This window comes from Bombina bombina, chromosome 8, assembly GCF_027579735.1.
Source record: "Bombina bombina isolate aBomBom1 chromosome 8, aBomBom1.pri, whole genome shotgun sequence".
NCBI classification, from domain to species: domain Eukaryota; kingdom Metazoa; phylum Chordata; class Amphibia; order Anura; family Bombinatoridae; genus Bombina; species Bombina bombina.
The window spans coordinates 321247296-321263170 of record NC_069506.1 but is presented as its reverse complement, the minus strand read 5'-3'; the positions used below and the strand labels follow the sequence as shown (position 1 = coordinate 321263170).

At 34.2% G+C, this 15875-nt stretch overlaps 1 protein-coding gene across 1 annotated transcript in view; it reads right to left on the bottom strand.

The window, feature by feature from the left end:
• PLOD1 (procollagen-lysine,2-oxoglutarate 5-dioxygenase 1) overlaps positions 1 to 15875 on the bottom strand; it is a 55274-nt gene that overhangs the window by 19223 nt on the left and 20176 nt on the right. Inside the window, exons 8-16 of the mRNA XM_053691532.1 lie at positions 14214 to 14315; positions 13016 to 13147; positions 12285 to 12406; positions 11124 to 11228; positions 10902 to 11027; positions 9474 to 9615; positions 8395 to 8508; positions 4718 to 4783; positions 411 to 515 (exon numbers count right to left, since the gene is read on the bottom strand). Of these exons, the coding sequence (XP_053547507.1) occupies positions 411 to 515; positions 4718 to 4783; positions 8395 to 8508; positions 9474 to 9615; positions 10902 to 11027; positions 11124 to 11228; positions 12285 to 12406; positions 13016 to 13147; positions 14214 to 14315 (1014 nt within the window). The remainder of the gene's footprint in view (positions 1 to 410; positions 516 to 4717; positions 4784 to 8394; positions 8509 to 9473; positions 9616 to 10901; positions 11028 to 11123; positions 11229 to 12284; positions 12407 to 13015; positions 13148 to 14213; positions 14316 to 15875) is intronic.

Below are 15875 nucleotides of genomic sequence, written 5' to 3'. Positions count from 1 at the left end.
ACTGATTGTGTTTAAGAGCAGGGCATTCCTCTCATTCTGTATAACTCAATTATTGCACCTACAACTGTTATTTACACCTACTGTACCTGTTTGTTTATTACTGTATCCCTGTAATGTTTTTATTCTTTGTATAGCGCTGTGTAATCTGCTGGTGCTTTATAAATAACTAATAATAATGATGATGATGTTCGACCACCTAACTGACAGGTCAAGATATCAGAATATCCCCCAATTTAGGAACATCCCTCTTTCCTATTCATAGTCATAATGTCTTTGTCCTTTCTTTTCTCCTCCTATTACCCTTTATCATTGCATAGGCTAAACGATATGGTCTTACAAACTAGTAATTGTGACACTCGGCTATAAATTGCACATAAAAAGGAACAGAATTTGGTCTATAAATTTTTTACCGAGTTATCTCCTGATGACCACTGGCCATAGTGTTCCATCTCTTCTACAATCTCATCACAGGCCGTCTCAGTGAAAATTGGAAACCAGTACACATCTGGGCATGGCTGAAATGAGAAAAGAGAATGCTTTAAAATTACATTATAAACTGGTAAACTCTGAGGAAAGTTGAATCAAAAGACACAATTAGACCAAATGACAAAATTATGGCCACGGGAATTTTAGATTCAGTGCAGACTCAGTAGTCTGTATCACATAAAGTCCCATGGGTAAATATATTAGTAGATGAAGAATTAAACATCAACAGAATGTGTCTTACAAAGCATAGAAATCTCTTAAAATGTATTTGTTCACTTCAGAAATGAAGCTGAACTGTGTAACAGGTGTTTGGGGGCACCTCTCGAGTTCTGTTTGTTACTTATGCCAATGAGCTGAAAGTGTGCTCTCTATAGATTAGTGTTGTTATTTATCTGTGCTGGCAGATATTTAGCTAACCCTTTCATTATAGAACTGTTTTAATGGGATATAAAACTCAAAACAGAATTCCCCTTATAACTTAAAGGGACAGTCTAGTCAAAATTAAACTTTCATGATTCAGATAGGGCATGTGATTTTAAACAACTTTCCAATTTACTTTTATCATCAAATTAGCTTTGTTCTCTTGGTATTCTTTGTTGATAGCTAATCCTAGGTAGGCTCATATGCTAAATTCTAAGCCCTTGAAGGCCGCCTCTTATCTCAGGGCATTTTGACAGTTTTCACAGAAAGAGGGAATTAGTTCATGTCTGCCATATAGATAACATTGTGCTCACGCACGGGGAGTTACCTAGGCTAAATGCATATCTGTCTAAAGAACTAAAATAAGGGTGCAGTCTGCAGAAGCTTAGATACAAGGTAATAAAAAGTGTATTAATATAACTGTGTTGGTTATGCAAAAACTGTGGAATGGGTAATAAAGGCATTATCTATCTTTTTAAACAATAATCATTCTGGCATAGACTGTCCCTTTAATTTATGAATGAAAACTAAACAACGTAGCAGTATACGCTTTTTTTGCATGCTTTTACAATAAAATATCTTGTTAGTTTTTTTGTTTTTTTAAATGTGCATTTTTCACACAGAGACAGAGAAACAAGTATGCTGCAAAACTACTGAACTAGATACATGTGTCGCTTGATTGTGGTCAGTTTAGTGTGTACCGCTGCTCACAATCACTGTGAAGCTGGTCAGGCAATTTGTGACATATTTAAGTACAGAATCTGAGACCCAATCTTTCTTTGGAGCATGGGACAAGTATAATTTTTACCATAAGAACAATCAAAGTAAATAAGCAATGTATATAGCAAGGTTATTTTACATTTGTATTCATTTAAAGAGAAATCATGTTTGAGTTTAAATACCCCATTAAAGGGACATTAAACACTAAATACATGCTAGATAGAATGATGCATTCAAAGAAAAGATTAGTCAATGACTAACATGTAGATGTATTTTTTTAACCCCTTAATGACCAAGGACGTACGCCACACGTCCTCAAAAAAAATACAGTTAATGACCGAGGACGTGTGGCATACGTCCTTGGTCTGGAAAGCAGCTGGAAGCGATCCTGCTCGCTTCCAGCTGCTTTCCGGTTATTGCAGTGATGCATCGATATCGAGGCATCCTGCAATAACCCCCCTTGGCCATCCGATGCAGAGAGAGCCACTCTGTGGCCCTCTCTGCACCGGACATCGTGGCCGGTATCGTTGGTGGGTGGGAGCAAGTCTGGGAGGCGGGTGGGCGGCCGTCGATGTGCCGAGTGGAGGGAAGGGGGGCGGGATCGGGGGCGGAACAGACGGGAGCGCGCACGGGAGCGCGCGCGTGCACAGGGGCGGGAGCAGGAGGGAACCGCTACACTACAGAAAAATAAAACTGTTAAAAAAAAAAGTTTTTAAAGTTAGAAATAAACAGCTAAGGGATCAGGAAGGGGTGGGGGGTTGGTCTTGGGGGGGGGGAAGCTACACTACAGAAAAGGGCATTTTTTTAAAAAAAAAAAAGGCACATTTGTTGCTAAACTGGGTACTGGCAGACAGCTGCCAGTACCCAAGATGGCGCCCATTAAGGCAGAGGGTTAGAGAGCTGTTTGGTGGGGGATCAGTGAGGTTGGGGACTAAGGGGGGATCCTACACAGCAGCATATGTAAATATGCCAAAAAAAAAAAAAAAAAGCCCAAATATAGCTTTTATTTTAGTACTGGCAGAGTTTCTGCCAGTACTTAAGATGGCGGGACAATTGTGGGGTGGGGGAGGGAAGAGAGCTGTTTGGGAGGGATCAGGGGGTCTCATGTTTCAGATGGGAGGCTGAGCTCTACACTAAAGCTAAAATTAACCCTGCAAGCTACATAATTAACCCCTTCACAGCTAGCCATAATACACGTGTGAAATGCAGCTGCATTTGGCGGCCTTCTAATTACCAAAAAGCAACGCCAAAGCCATATATGTCTGCTATTTCTAAACAAAGGGGATCCCAGAGAAGCATTTACAACCATTTGTGCCATAATTGCACAAGCTGTTTGTAAATGATTTCAGTGAGAAACCTAAAATTGTGAAAAATTTAACGTTTTTTTTAATTTGATCGCATTTGGCGGTGAAATGGTGGCATGAAATATACCAAAATTGGCCTAGATCAATACTTGGGGTTGTCTACTACACTACACTAAAGCTAAAAGTATCCCTAAAAGCTCCCTACATGCTCCATAATTAACCCCTTCACTGCTGGGCATAATACACGTGTAGTGCGCAGTGGCATTTAGCAGCCTTCTAATTACTAAAAAGCAACACCAAAGCCATATATGTCTGCAATTTCTGAACAAAGGGGATCCCAGAGAAGCATTTACAACCATTTAAGCCATAATTGCACAAGCTGTTTGTAAATAATTTCAGTGAGAAACCAAAAGTTTGTGAAAAAATTAGTAAAAAAGTGAACGATTTTTTGTATTTAATCGCATTTGGCGGTGAAATGGTGGCATGAAATATACCAAAATGGGCCTAGATGAATACTTTGGGATGTCTACTAAAAAAAAAATATATACATGTCAATGGATATTCAGAGATTCCTGAAAGATATTAGTGTTCTAATGTAACTAGCACTAATTTTGAAAAATAATGGTTTGGAAATAGCAAAGTGCTACTTGTATTTATGGCCCTATAACTTACAAAAAAGCAAAGAACATGTAAACATTGGGTATTTCTAAACTCAGGACAAAATGTAGAAACTATTTAGCATGGGTGTTTTTTGGTGGTTGTAGATGTGTAACAGATTTTGGGGGTCAAATTTTTTCCTCATATTTTATAATTTTTTTATAGTAAATTATAAGATATGATGAAAATAATGATATCTTTAGAAAGTCCATTTAATTGTGAGAAAAACGGTATATAATATGTGTGGGTACAGTAAATGAGTAAGAGGAAAATTACAGCTAAACACAAACACCGCAGAAATGTAAAAATAGCCTTGGTCCCAAACGGACAGAAAATGGAAAAGTGTTGTGGTCATTAAGGGGTTAAAGTTTCATTGGTTGTTTAAAAAGTGACAAAATAAGTGTAACGTTTTAGTGTCTATAAAACACTGGGAGCTGCCATGTTGTAACTTAAGTTTTATATATACAATTTATCATTTTATATTACCATCTCAAAGTGTTTAATGTCCCTTTAATGTCAGTCTAATTTCATGTAACAGCCATCAGCCAATCACAGACTCATATACAATGTGAACTCTCGCACATGCTCAGTAGGAGATGGTGCCTCAAAGTGTGACTATAAGAAGACAATAGGACAATAGAACTAAACTGAGAAGTTTTTTTTTAATTGGATGCTCTCTCTGAATCATGAACGTTTCATATTGACTTTAGTTTCCCTTTGAATATATTAAATATAGACACTGTATAGAAGCTAACTGGCAATTGCAGAAGCCCTATAGTGGTTATTACATATGCTATACATTTGCGCACATAAGGAAGGGTGATAGCGCAGAAAAATTTATGTAGGAGGGGGCAAAGATTTTTAGAGTTTATCTTCTCATTCCTGTGCAACCAAAATGTTTTGTTTGTTTTTATTAATTTTATAACAAAATCATAATCCTTGGGTGGGATTCACGGCCCCTGTGTCCTTCCAGTTGTGAGAAATATAGGAAGGAAATATGAATTATAATTGTTTTTGGGGGAGGGTGGTGCTTCAGAGTGAGGCAGAACAAAAACTACCACTGACCACATTAGAAAGGACAAAGATCTCACAAGTAGAACAAGGCCATATATACTCAGACAAAAACTTACCGTTTCAATTATTTTGCCTTTTCGAACTGCAGTGTAATTTGGGTGGATATATTTTTCTTTCCAGTCCTATTCAGAGAGAGAGAGAGAAACGTGTTAGACTACACAATAAGGAACATTGCCGTTTGGCAGAATAATTGTGTTTATTTGTTCAGTTTAATAATAACCATGAGTGAGGTTGGTTTCAATTATGACCATACCACAGGCTGAAATCTATGCCAGTAAACGACAGAGACAATAAACACTATGAGACTATAAAATGATTAATTATGTGTAGCCAAACATATTGTAATATGATTGTATGATTTATTTTGCCCCCTTTCTCCTGTAAGCCATAAAAAACATTTTTTTTACAATTCTAAGAATTGGAGGTGCACAATGCAGACTTTACTAGCCCTGATATCTGTGGAGGACATACTTGAAAACGAGAGAAATATCAATGTATCCTTCCTGGTAAAATATTTTATAAATAAATAATTGACCACAGGAAAGTAAGGAACTGCAAAACAATGGACATTATAGTAACAAAATCAGTGGCTAGCTGTGTACCCTAATAATTAGTCCAGATTGGCTCCTCCCAAAAAAAAATAAAAAAATTACAGGCTATATTTATTGTGATTTCTTTTGTTATGCATTAACACAATGTTAAAGGGACAGTATACACTCATTTTCATATAACTGCATGTAATAGACACTACTATACAGAATATGTACAGATACTGATATAAATATACAGTATACACTAATTGTCATATAACTGCATGTAACAGACACTACTATACAGAATATGTACAGATACTGATATAAATATACAGTATACACTAATTGTCATATAACTGCATGTAATAGACACTACTATACAGAATATGTACAGATACTGATATAAATATACAGTATACACTAATTGTCATATAACTGCATGTAACAGACACTACTATACAGAATATGTACTGATACTGATATAAATATACAGTATACACTCATTTTCATATAACTGCATGTAATAGACACTACTATACAGAATATGTACAGATACTGATATAAATATACAGTATACACTAATTGTCATATAACTGCATGTAATAGACACTACTATACAGAATATGTACAGATACTGATATAAATATACAGTATACACTAATTGTCATATAACTGCATGTAATAGACACTACTATACAGAATATGTACAGATACTGATATAAATATACAGTATACACTAATTGTCATATAACTGTATGTAATAGACACTACTATACAGAATATGTACAGACACTGATATAAATATACAGTATACACTAATTGTCATATAACTGCATGTAATAGACACTACTATACAGAATATGTACAGATACTGATATAAATATACAGTATACACTAATTGTCATATAACTGTATGTAATAGACACTACTATACAGAATATGTACAGATACTGATATAAATATACAGTATACACTAATTGTCATATAACTGTATGTAATAGACACTACTATACAGAATATGTACAGATACTGATATAAATATACAGTATACACTAATTGTCATATAACTGCATGTAATAGACACTACTATACAGAATATGTACAGATACTGATATAAATATACAGTATACACTAATTGTCATATAACTGCATGTAACAGACACTACTATACAGAATATGTACTGATACTGATATAAATATACAGTATACACTCATTTTCATATAACTGCATGTAATAGACACTACTATACAGAATATGTACAGATACTGATATAAATATACAGTATACACTAATTGTCATATAACTGCATGTAATAGACACTACTATACAGAATATGTACAGATACTGATATAAATATACAGTATACACTAATTGTCATATAACTGCATGTAATAGACACTACTATACAGAATATGTACAGATACTGATATAAATATACAGTATACACTAATTGTCATATAACTGTATGTAATAGACACTACTATACAGAATATGTACAGATACTGATATAAATATACAGTATACACTAATTGTCATATAACTGCATGTAATAGACACTACTATACAGAATATGTACAGATACTGATATAAATATACAGTATACACTAATTGTCATATAACTGCATGTAACAGACACTACTATACAGAATATGTACTGATACTGATATAAATATACAGTATACACTCATTTTCATATAACTGCATGTAATAGACACTACTATACAGAATATGTACAGATACTGATATAAATATACAGTATACACTAATTGTCATATAACTGCATGTAATAGACACTACTATACAGAATATGTACAGATACTGATATAAATATACAGTATACACTAATTGTCATATAACTGCATGTAATAGACACTACTATACAGAATATGTACAGATACTGATATAAATATACAGTATACACTAATTGTCATATAACTGTATGTAATAGACACTACTATACAGAATATGTACAGACACTGATATAAATATACAGTATACACTAATTGTCATATAACAAAATAAGCAAAACTATACATATTAAAAAAACAAAACTTTATGGGCTATATAAATAGATCTTCTACAAAACATTTATGCAAAGAAAAAATGAGTGTATAATGGCCCTTTAATGCAGTCCAATAAATTCACACTCATATAGCCTATAATTTTTTTTATTTTTTTTTTACAAAATTGTTTACTGTTCCTTTAATAGAAAAATCCCATTTCAGTTTCTGAATCAAACTCAAATTGCTGTCATTTAGTGGTTGGATGATATATATGTGTGTGTGTCAGTAAATAATATTATGAAACCTACTGTACTATATATCCCAACACACAAGTAACACCTATATATGCCCTTCAGCCCGTGCAGTACCCCAACAAATTCCAGTGGATCGATCTACATGAACCAATTAATCCACAATACCTCAACACTAGGGATGGGCGAATGTTTCTAAAAATTCGAAATTTAAAACTAATTTTGATACATTTGTTCGGATCGAATTTTTAATGTTTATATAACATTCTATTTTCCAATTTTCGTTTTCGAACTTTTCAATAAAATTTGAAAATATTCGTTCTAATAATAGAATGTTTAGCTATGTATTTATTCAATTTCGAAATGTAATATACAAATGTGACATTCAAATGTAAGATTCGAAATAATATTTCTAGTCTACAGCGGTGTTTAATAAATGTAATATTCAAATTCGAAATAGTATTTCTAGTCTACAACTGTGTAATAAATGTAATATTCAAAATAATATTTCCAGTCTACAACTGTGTTTAATAAAAGTAATATTCGAATTCGAAATAGTATTTCTAGTCTACAACTGTGTAATAAATGTAATATTCACATTTGAATGCTATATTCGAATGTAACATTCTAATTCGATTTAGTATTTCTAGTCTAATACTGTGTTTTACAAATGTATTATTCGAATGTGACATTCAAAAACTGTAAATATCAATAATAGAATTTTTAAGAATATTCGTTCTTAACATTCTATTATGTAAATCGAATTTCTACAATAACATTTGTTCTAACATTCGAATATAAACACATTTGCCCATCCCTACTCAACACCTAAGGGAACACCCCAATGCCCCTCACAATTCTCCTAACACATAAAAACCACCATCACCAAAAGATACAAATATTCTACAGTGTTTCGAACACCCCCCGCCTAAAAAAAAAAATTACCTCTGTGTTATCGAAAATCTGCCACAGGTCATTGTGCAGATAAGTTGTTTTGTAAGTTTCTAAGGAGAGGAGGTGACCGAATTCCTGTCTGTTTGTCACAAACATGAAGACTCCCTAAAAGCAAACGAGGAATCAGCTGGTCAGAGAATGAGAAGTAAACAGCTAGACCACTAAATAAATGACAGCACTGCGCTGTTTGTCAGAGTCTGGGTGGTCCTAGCACAGTGACAGAGGAGCTAGAGGTAAACAGATTGTGTGTTCTGTCTCACAGATATTGTCAGTGTTGTGCTGCACGCAAAATAAAGGGAAAAGCAGCTATTTATAAACAATTTAATGCACTCCAGCAGGTAAACTGCATCACTTGGGGACACATTAAAGGGCAACGTCCAGTTAAATACCTCCTGTGTTTGTCCCACACTCCTTATAGAGGCCGAAAGGAACATTCTGAAACCTAGATGTTTTATCAAGTTGTTGCAGAACGTCTAAACCACCATACAGTTTCTTAGCAGTTAGCACACTAAAAAAAATAATCATTTACAGCAAGCCCTAATGGTCTATAATTAACAGCGATGAGCTAAAGATACTCACTAAAGTCGTTTTGTATATCATTAATTAAAGGGACAAGAAACCTAAAATCTTTCCTTCATGATTGAGATACAGCAGCAATTTTACACAACCTTCTAGTTTACTTCTTTTATCAAATTTTCTTCGTTCTCTTGGTATCTTCTGGAAAAGCAGTAACGTAAGCTCTGGAGCGTGCACGTGTCTAGAGCACTATATGGCAGCAGTTTTGCAAGAATGTTATCAATTTGCAAGATTACTAGGTGGCAGCACTATTTCCTGCCATGTAGTGATCCAGACACCTACCTGGGTATCTCTTCAACAAAGAATAATATGAGAACAAAGTAAATTTGATGATAGAAGTAAATTGGGACCTTTTTTTTTTTTAAAGCATTTTAAAAGAGAGTTTTAAAAGCTTTTAGACTATTTATTTGTATGTAGATTATTGCTATACTGATATACACTATACATATATAAAAATGACTTTAATATGCCTTTAATGATGCTGTTCTACAGACCTTGTCACGAGCGTTCTTGCAGAAAGACATGTCTGGGTCCAAAGTCCCACTGCGATAGGTATCAACACCATTAAGGCTAGATCTCAAAACGCTGCCCTTTACCAAGTACACGCTGGAAATATACGGGACATTCCAAATCCCACTGGAAAGGAAAAGACACACTTAATTTCTGCATTATTATTAGTTATTTTTAAAGGTAAGAAAACCCAGGCGCCTACCCTAAGGAGTGTAGGGAAAATGTGTGGGAAACCAGATGAATGGCTAAAAATGTTTTAATAAATCTTTACGAAATCATAACATCAGAGTATAATAGAATAAAAATGGATTAAAAAACAGAGGTTATAAAAATAGTTATATACTACATGGATCCACTGTCTTGAGAAAGGCCTAGCACTGGCCGAAACGCGTAGACCAGCACTGGTAAGCCTTTTCTTAGTTATCATTTGCACTTGTTTGAAGATTGTGGATTGATTTTTTAAAAAAATGACGAAATAAGTGGCATACATAACAAAGTTTAAAGTGCTTTGCATAACATAGTTTATAATGTTCGGGAGAAAAATGTTATAGAATTAAAAAATCAATCCACAATCTTCAAACAAGTGCAAATGATAACTAAGAAAATGATCCTGCGGTGAAAAAAATAAAAAATAAAGACCAAGGGAACAGACGGTCCACCTGTGAAAAAAACAAAACAAAATATAGTGTAGATTGTCCTAAACAAATGACAAATTATGAAATAAGGCTTACCAGTGCTGGTCTACGCGTTTCGGCCAGTGCTAGGCCTTTCTCAAGACAGTGGATCCATGTAGTATATAACTATTTTTATAACCTCTGTTTTTTAATCCATTTTTATTCTATTATACTCTGATGTTATGATTTCGTAAAGATTTATTAAAACATTTTTAGCCATTCATCTGGTTTCCCACACATTACACCTAGCCTCCTTAGGGTAGGCGCCTGGGTTTTCTTACCTTTACACTTCTTTCTACGGGTAACAGCTAGGAGTTCCTCACTCCCAGGTTAACAGGTCCCCATCAGGCGCTTAGGTCAACCCACAGAACTCACTATTAGTTATTTTTACAAAGATTTTTTCAAGAAATATTGCCGGAAATGTTGTGTAAATGTTTAGGTGTTAACAAGACGTTTTACATTTGTTTGCTGTGACAATTGACTGACATACTGTTACCGATGTCTGACTGCATTCTCACTCTGCAAACAACAGATGCTATTTATCCAGGACTTGGCAGACTGACAAACTGATAAAATCATCATATACTCAGCAAGGCTGAAATAGAATCTGACACACTAACCAAACTGATATTTTAATTGGTATTACTTTGGGGGTTTTTTTTTGGGGGGGGGGTTACAAATTACAAACAGACCTAATAATACATATATTTTTTCCAATGCTGTACTCAATATACTCACATTCGCTGTCTCTGGACAATGTCTATATAATCCTCGGAACGAGCATAATACCCCTCTGAATTCACTGCACCCCAAAAGTTTGAAAACAGGTTTTCCAGACGACTTACAAGAGGAGAAATTATTGACCTAAACAAGAGAGACAAAAAAATAGTACAACAAAAAGAGTACAACAATATCATATAACTTTCCCAAAATTTTGTTTTTTTTTAGACCACAACGTACTTGTTTTGCTCTATAAGACTGCGAAGAATACTGGCGTTTTTCAGAACCACAGGGGCATCGATATTAAAGTAGTATTCACAGTCTGGGTTCTGTCGGCACATGTCCCTAGAAGGAAATATTATGCACATTGTGGGAGAATAAAACGATGAGTACTTCACATCATTTATGAATGAGCAGTATATAATTATGTAGCTAACATTAGCTTAGATATCCCTTATCTTTATATAAGCCAATCACCTGGTGTATAAGGTTACACAGAAACGGATTATTAGTATAGCACAGGATGAACACAGGAATATTTACAGACAATAAAACCAGGCAAATTAAATATAAAGGGAATATAACAGAACATTAGGTACACAATTACTGTCTGAACTACAGTTTTCTCAGTGAATTTTTAGTAAACTTGCAATTTTAAACAAAACAATGTTGGACCACGGAAGTGCTAATGCAACACTAATTACTGAAAGTCATTTATAGAAACTAAGCCAAGAAATATTGAAACGAAAAAAAAAAGAAAAACTGAAATTTAAAAGTAGGGAACAAATGGAGTTTTAAGCTCTGCCTTCCAGCTTTGTGGTATTTGTATCATGCCAGGCTTTATTAAAACAAGAGCCATAGGCAGAAGGTTCTAAGCAGATAGGAACACACTAGAGTATTTTGCTACATTTGCTGTTGTTCTTGACAACACAATTCACATCATAAAAGTTTAGCTCTCAAAGCATTCGAGATGTTATATACTGAGATTTAAATAGACACAAATCTATCAGAGAAAGTCACAACTAAATATTTCACATAATTGTTGTACTTGTTTTGTTTTCTTGGTCTCAGTTATTGTAAAAGAATATGTACATATCCTACACTACTGGGATCCAGCTGGTGATTGATGGCTGCACTTATTTGTCTCTGATTGGATAACTAGATGTGTCCAGTTAGATCCCAGTAGTGCATTCCTGCTCCTTCAGCAAAGGATATCAAGAGAATTAGGCAAATTTGATAATAAAAGTAAATTGGAAGGTCGATTAAAATGGTATGTTCTATCTGAATAGTGAAAGAAAAATTTGTGGCGCCCTGTCTCTTTAAGGCATAAAATTCACCTAGATATTTTCTAAGTATTTTATTACTGTAATCTTTCATATTCCATGTGCACATTCAACTTACATTGCTGAATTCCGAGCATCTGCAAAGTGCAAAACTTCATTTGGTCGGACAACTTTCACAGAACTGTATTTTGTGCCATGACCTTGCAGGAACTTTTCCACGTGTGCCTGATGGTAAGGCTCCTACAAATATATATATAAAAAGTTTGCTTATTCTACATATCAGTATTCCAGGGACAACTTGTAGGGCTGAATCCAAGTGAAGAATTATTCAGTAAAATATACTATTGAAACATTTCAGTGGCACCTAATACCTATGCTAAATATTTAAATATTGTTAACTACTTGTTTGTCGTTTCAATACAATGCTCTCTCTGGCAATCAAGAGTTTAACCCTAACTGGTAAAATGCTGGCAGCCTTTTAAATCTTACTATATTCTGATTGGGTAATTTTAAATAGTAAGATTTTCACCCACCATTTTACTGTGATACAGAGAAAGACAACAACAGTTACAGCAGGCAGAGTAGACTTGACATAGATAATAACTCTGGGATTGTTGATGTGAAAATGATGGGGAAAATGTCACAGATGTTTTTATTCCATTATAAAACAAACACAATTTGAACAGTCTCTTTTTTTATAGTTTCAATAAGTTTAAAAAAATGACAATTCTATTGAAAAAACAATTAAAACACGCGATACTTCTACACAACAAACAGTGTACAAATAAAATGTGCACAAAACACAATAGCTGCTATACACATAGAACGTTGTTACATCAGTTCACTTACATGGTTGACAATATAAAGTTGAAGTCGTTTTTTTGGGTAATCCATGTTGTTCAGTCTTTTGAAGAACTCAGAGACAAACGGTGTTGGCTGCTCAATAAAGACTCCTATTACCACCAAAGGGAAAGAGTCCTCCTGCAATAGATCAAAGAAGGTGTTTCCTATCCCAGAATTCCAACAAACAAACAAACAAACAAACAAATAAATAAAAGAGGAAACATACAATTTACGCTGCAAATAAAAGAGCGCATTTGGGCTATGTATCAATAAATAATATCTAATTTGATCTTTTGATTGGTATTTTTAGGTGAACCTGTTCAAAACCATTTAGGAATTTGATCAAAAGGTGTATGAAAGTAAGATAATAATGCTATGATTTTATAAAGTGTAATTAGTGATCTTTCATTTGCACAATATCATATTTTAAATTAATGTTCTTTTTAAATTTACAGAGCTAATGTTTACATTACAAGATTTACCAATGAATAATATTACGTGGTTTGCTTTTATTACTTTGGGCTTTTGAATCTCGATAAAGACCACTAGACATTAATTTATACAATAAATTATTGGAGAAATTTTATTTTATGATGTGGTTAATTTTGTGATGAGTTTTATTCAGGCACTTAAAAGGCATATATTGTATTTTCTATTGGTTTTGGAGAAATGTGTCCTATATTCTTAAAGTATACAAATGCCTTATACTTGCCTATAAAATGCAGCATTATTAATAAAAGGATTGAAACATTTACTTAAAGGGACACTCAAGTCAAAATTAAACTTTCATGAATCAGATAGAATATGTAATTTTAAACAACTTTCCAATTTACTTCCATTAACAAAATGTGAAGTCTTATTATATTTAAACTTTTTGAGTCACCAGCTCCTACTAAGCATGCGCAAGGATTCACAGAATAAGCGTGTATGCATTTGTGATTGGCTGATGGCTGTCACATGGTAAGTGTATGCATTTGTGATTGGCTGATGGCTGTCACATGGTACAGGGGGGAGTGGAAATAGACATAACTTTTAAAATTGTCAGAAAAAAAAAACTATTACTCATTTGAAGTTCAGACTAAGTGCTATTGCATTGTCTTGTTATCTTGCATTTGTTGATTATGCAAATCTACTATGTTGACTGGTCCTAAAAGCAATTGTGAAAAATCTTTTCATAGAAAACTAAACACAAATATTTTCAAACCTCAAGTCCTGTGAGTTTCCTCAACCCTTCATCACAAATATTGCAGCCCGATTCAAAGGTCCAGACACGCGGCACATAGTTTCCCATATAGTTCAGCTGAAGCTGAGAAAAAAAAAAAAAAAAAGAGAAAAATGTATTTATACATAAGAAATGATTTACTATACTACAGCTGATCTATGCATGTTTACTTCCTTTGATTTAGAAGATTTTACTTCCTTTGCTATATAGAATTAGAAATTAAAAATGGGTTGGGGGGGGGGCTTGTTAAAAAGTGTTAAAAAAACCTGAAACTCAAAATATTTCTCTTTAATGGTTCAGATAAGAGTATACAATTTTAAACAGCTTTATTATTATGTACTTCTGTTATCTAAGTTGCTTCCTTCTCTTCATGAAAAGCATACCTCACGAGGCTCAGGAACAGCAATGCTTTAATGGGAGCTAGCTGCTGACTGGTGGCTGCTCAAATTTGCCTCTTCTCATTGGCTCACTCAGTGTGTTCAGATAGCTCCCAGTAGTGAGTTGCTGCTCCTTCAACAAACAATACCAAGAGAATGAACAAATTTGAACAGAACAAACACTGTAAGGGATTTCAAGAATCCCCAGGATATGTAGAAGACTATCTTGAGAATGAATTAAAGGGACATAATAATGCAACAATGCTAATGCTACAGCAAATTATTATTGCACAAATGATTGTCAAAAACCTGCTGACATGGAGAAAAATTACACAAAACCATTCTTTAAGCACTATATTGTAATGTGAGTGTCTCTAGATCACACCCGGAACCCCATCTAGCAAGATAAATAGCTCTCATGCTACAATTTGCCTATCTAAATGTTTATGAGGGATTGACGAGATAATTTTGAAAGAGCGTTTGAGAATCGCGCAGTGTGTGTTTAGTTAATAATGGCGTCATGTATAATGAAACACGCCCGACTCTGCTGTTGGTGGAATGTTTCACTTCTTGTTTGTTCGTGTTGATTTTACTAATAAAGCTGTTTAAAGGGACACTGAACCCAATTTTTTATTTTGTGATTCAGATAGAGCATGTAATTTTAAGCAACTCTCTAACTTACTCCTATTATCAAATTCTCTTAATTCTCTTAGTATCTTTATTTAAAATGCAAGAATGTAAGTTTAGATGCCGGCCTATTTTTGGTGAACAACATGGGTTGTTCTTGCTGATTGGTGGATAAATTCACCCACCAATAAACAAGCGCTTTCCATGGTTCTGAACAAAAAAATTGCTTAGATGCCTTCTTTTTCAAATAAAGAAAGCAAGAGAATGAAGAAAAATAGATAAGAGTAAATTAGAAAGTTGCTTACAACTGCATGCTCTATCTGAATCACGAAAGAAAAAATTTGGGTTCAATGTCCCTTTAATTGCTCTCGGTTTGTGCTATGTGCAGAGATTTTGACTATTTGCTATTTCTGACGCTCCGATGGGAACACCTTTATTTCCTTGCACCATGGATTTTGCAATTTGTGCTCAGGATATTAATTTGGTGAGTGGATGCAACATCTGTTCATAGTCCGTTTGAACACAGACGCAGGAGAGGTGAAAGGTGAAACGTTTTATTTTTACTCCTGTGTGTTAAGAAACTGCAAAGGGGGTTAAACGTACATTTAAAGGGACAGTGTAGCCAAAATTAAAGTTTCAG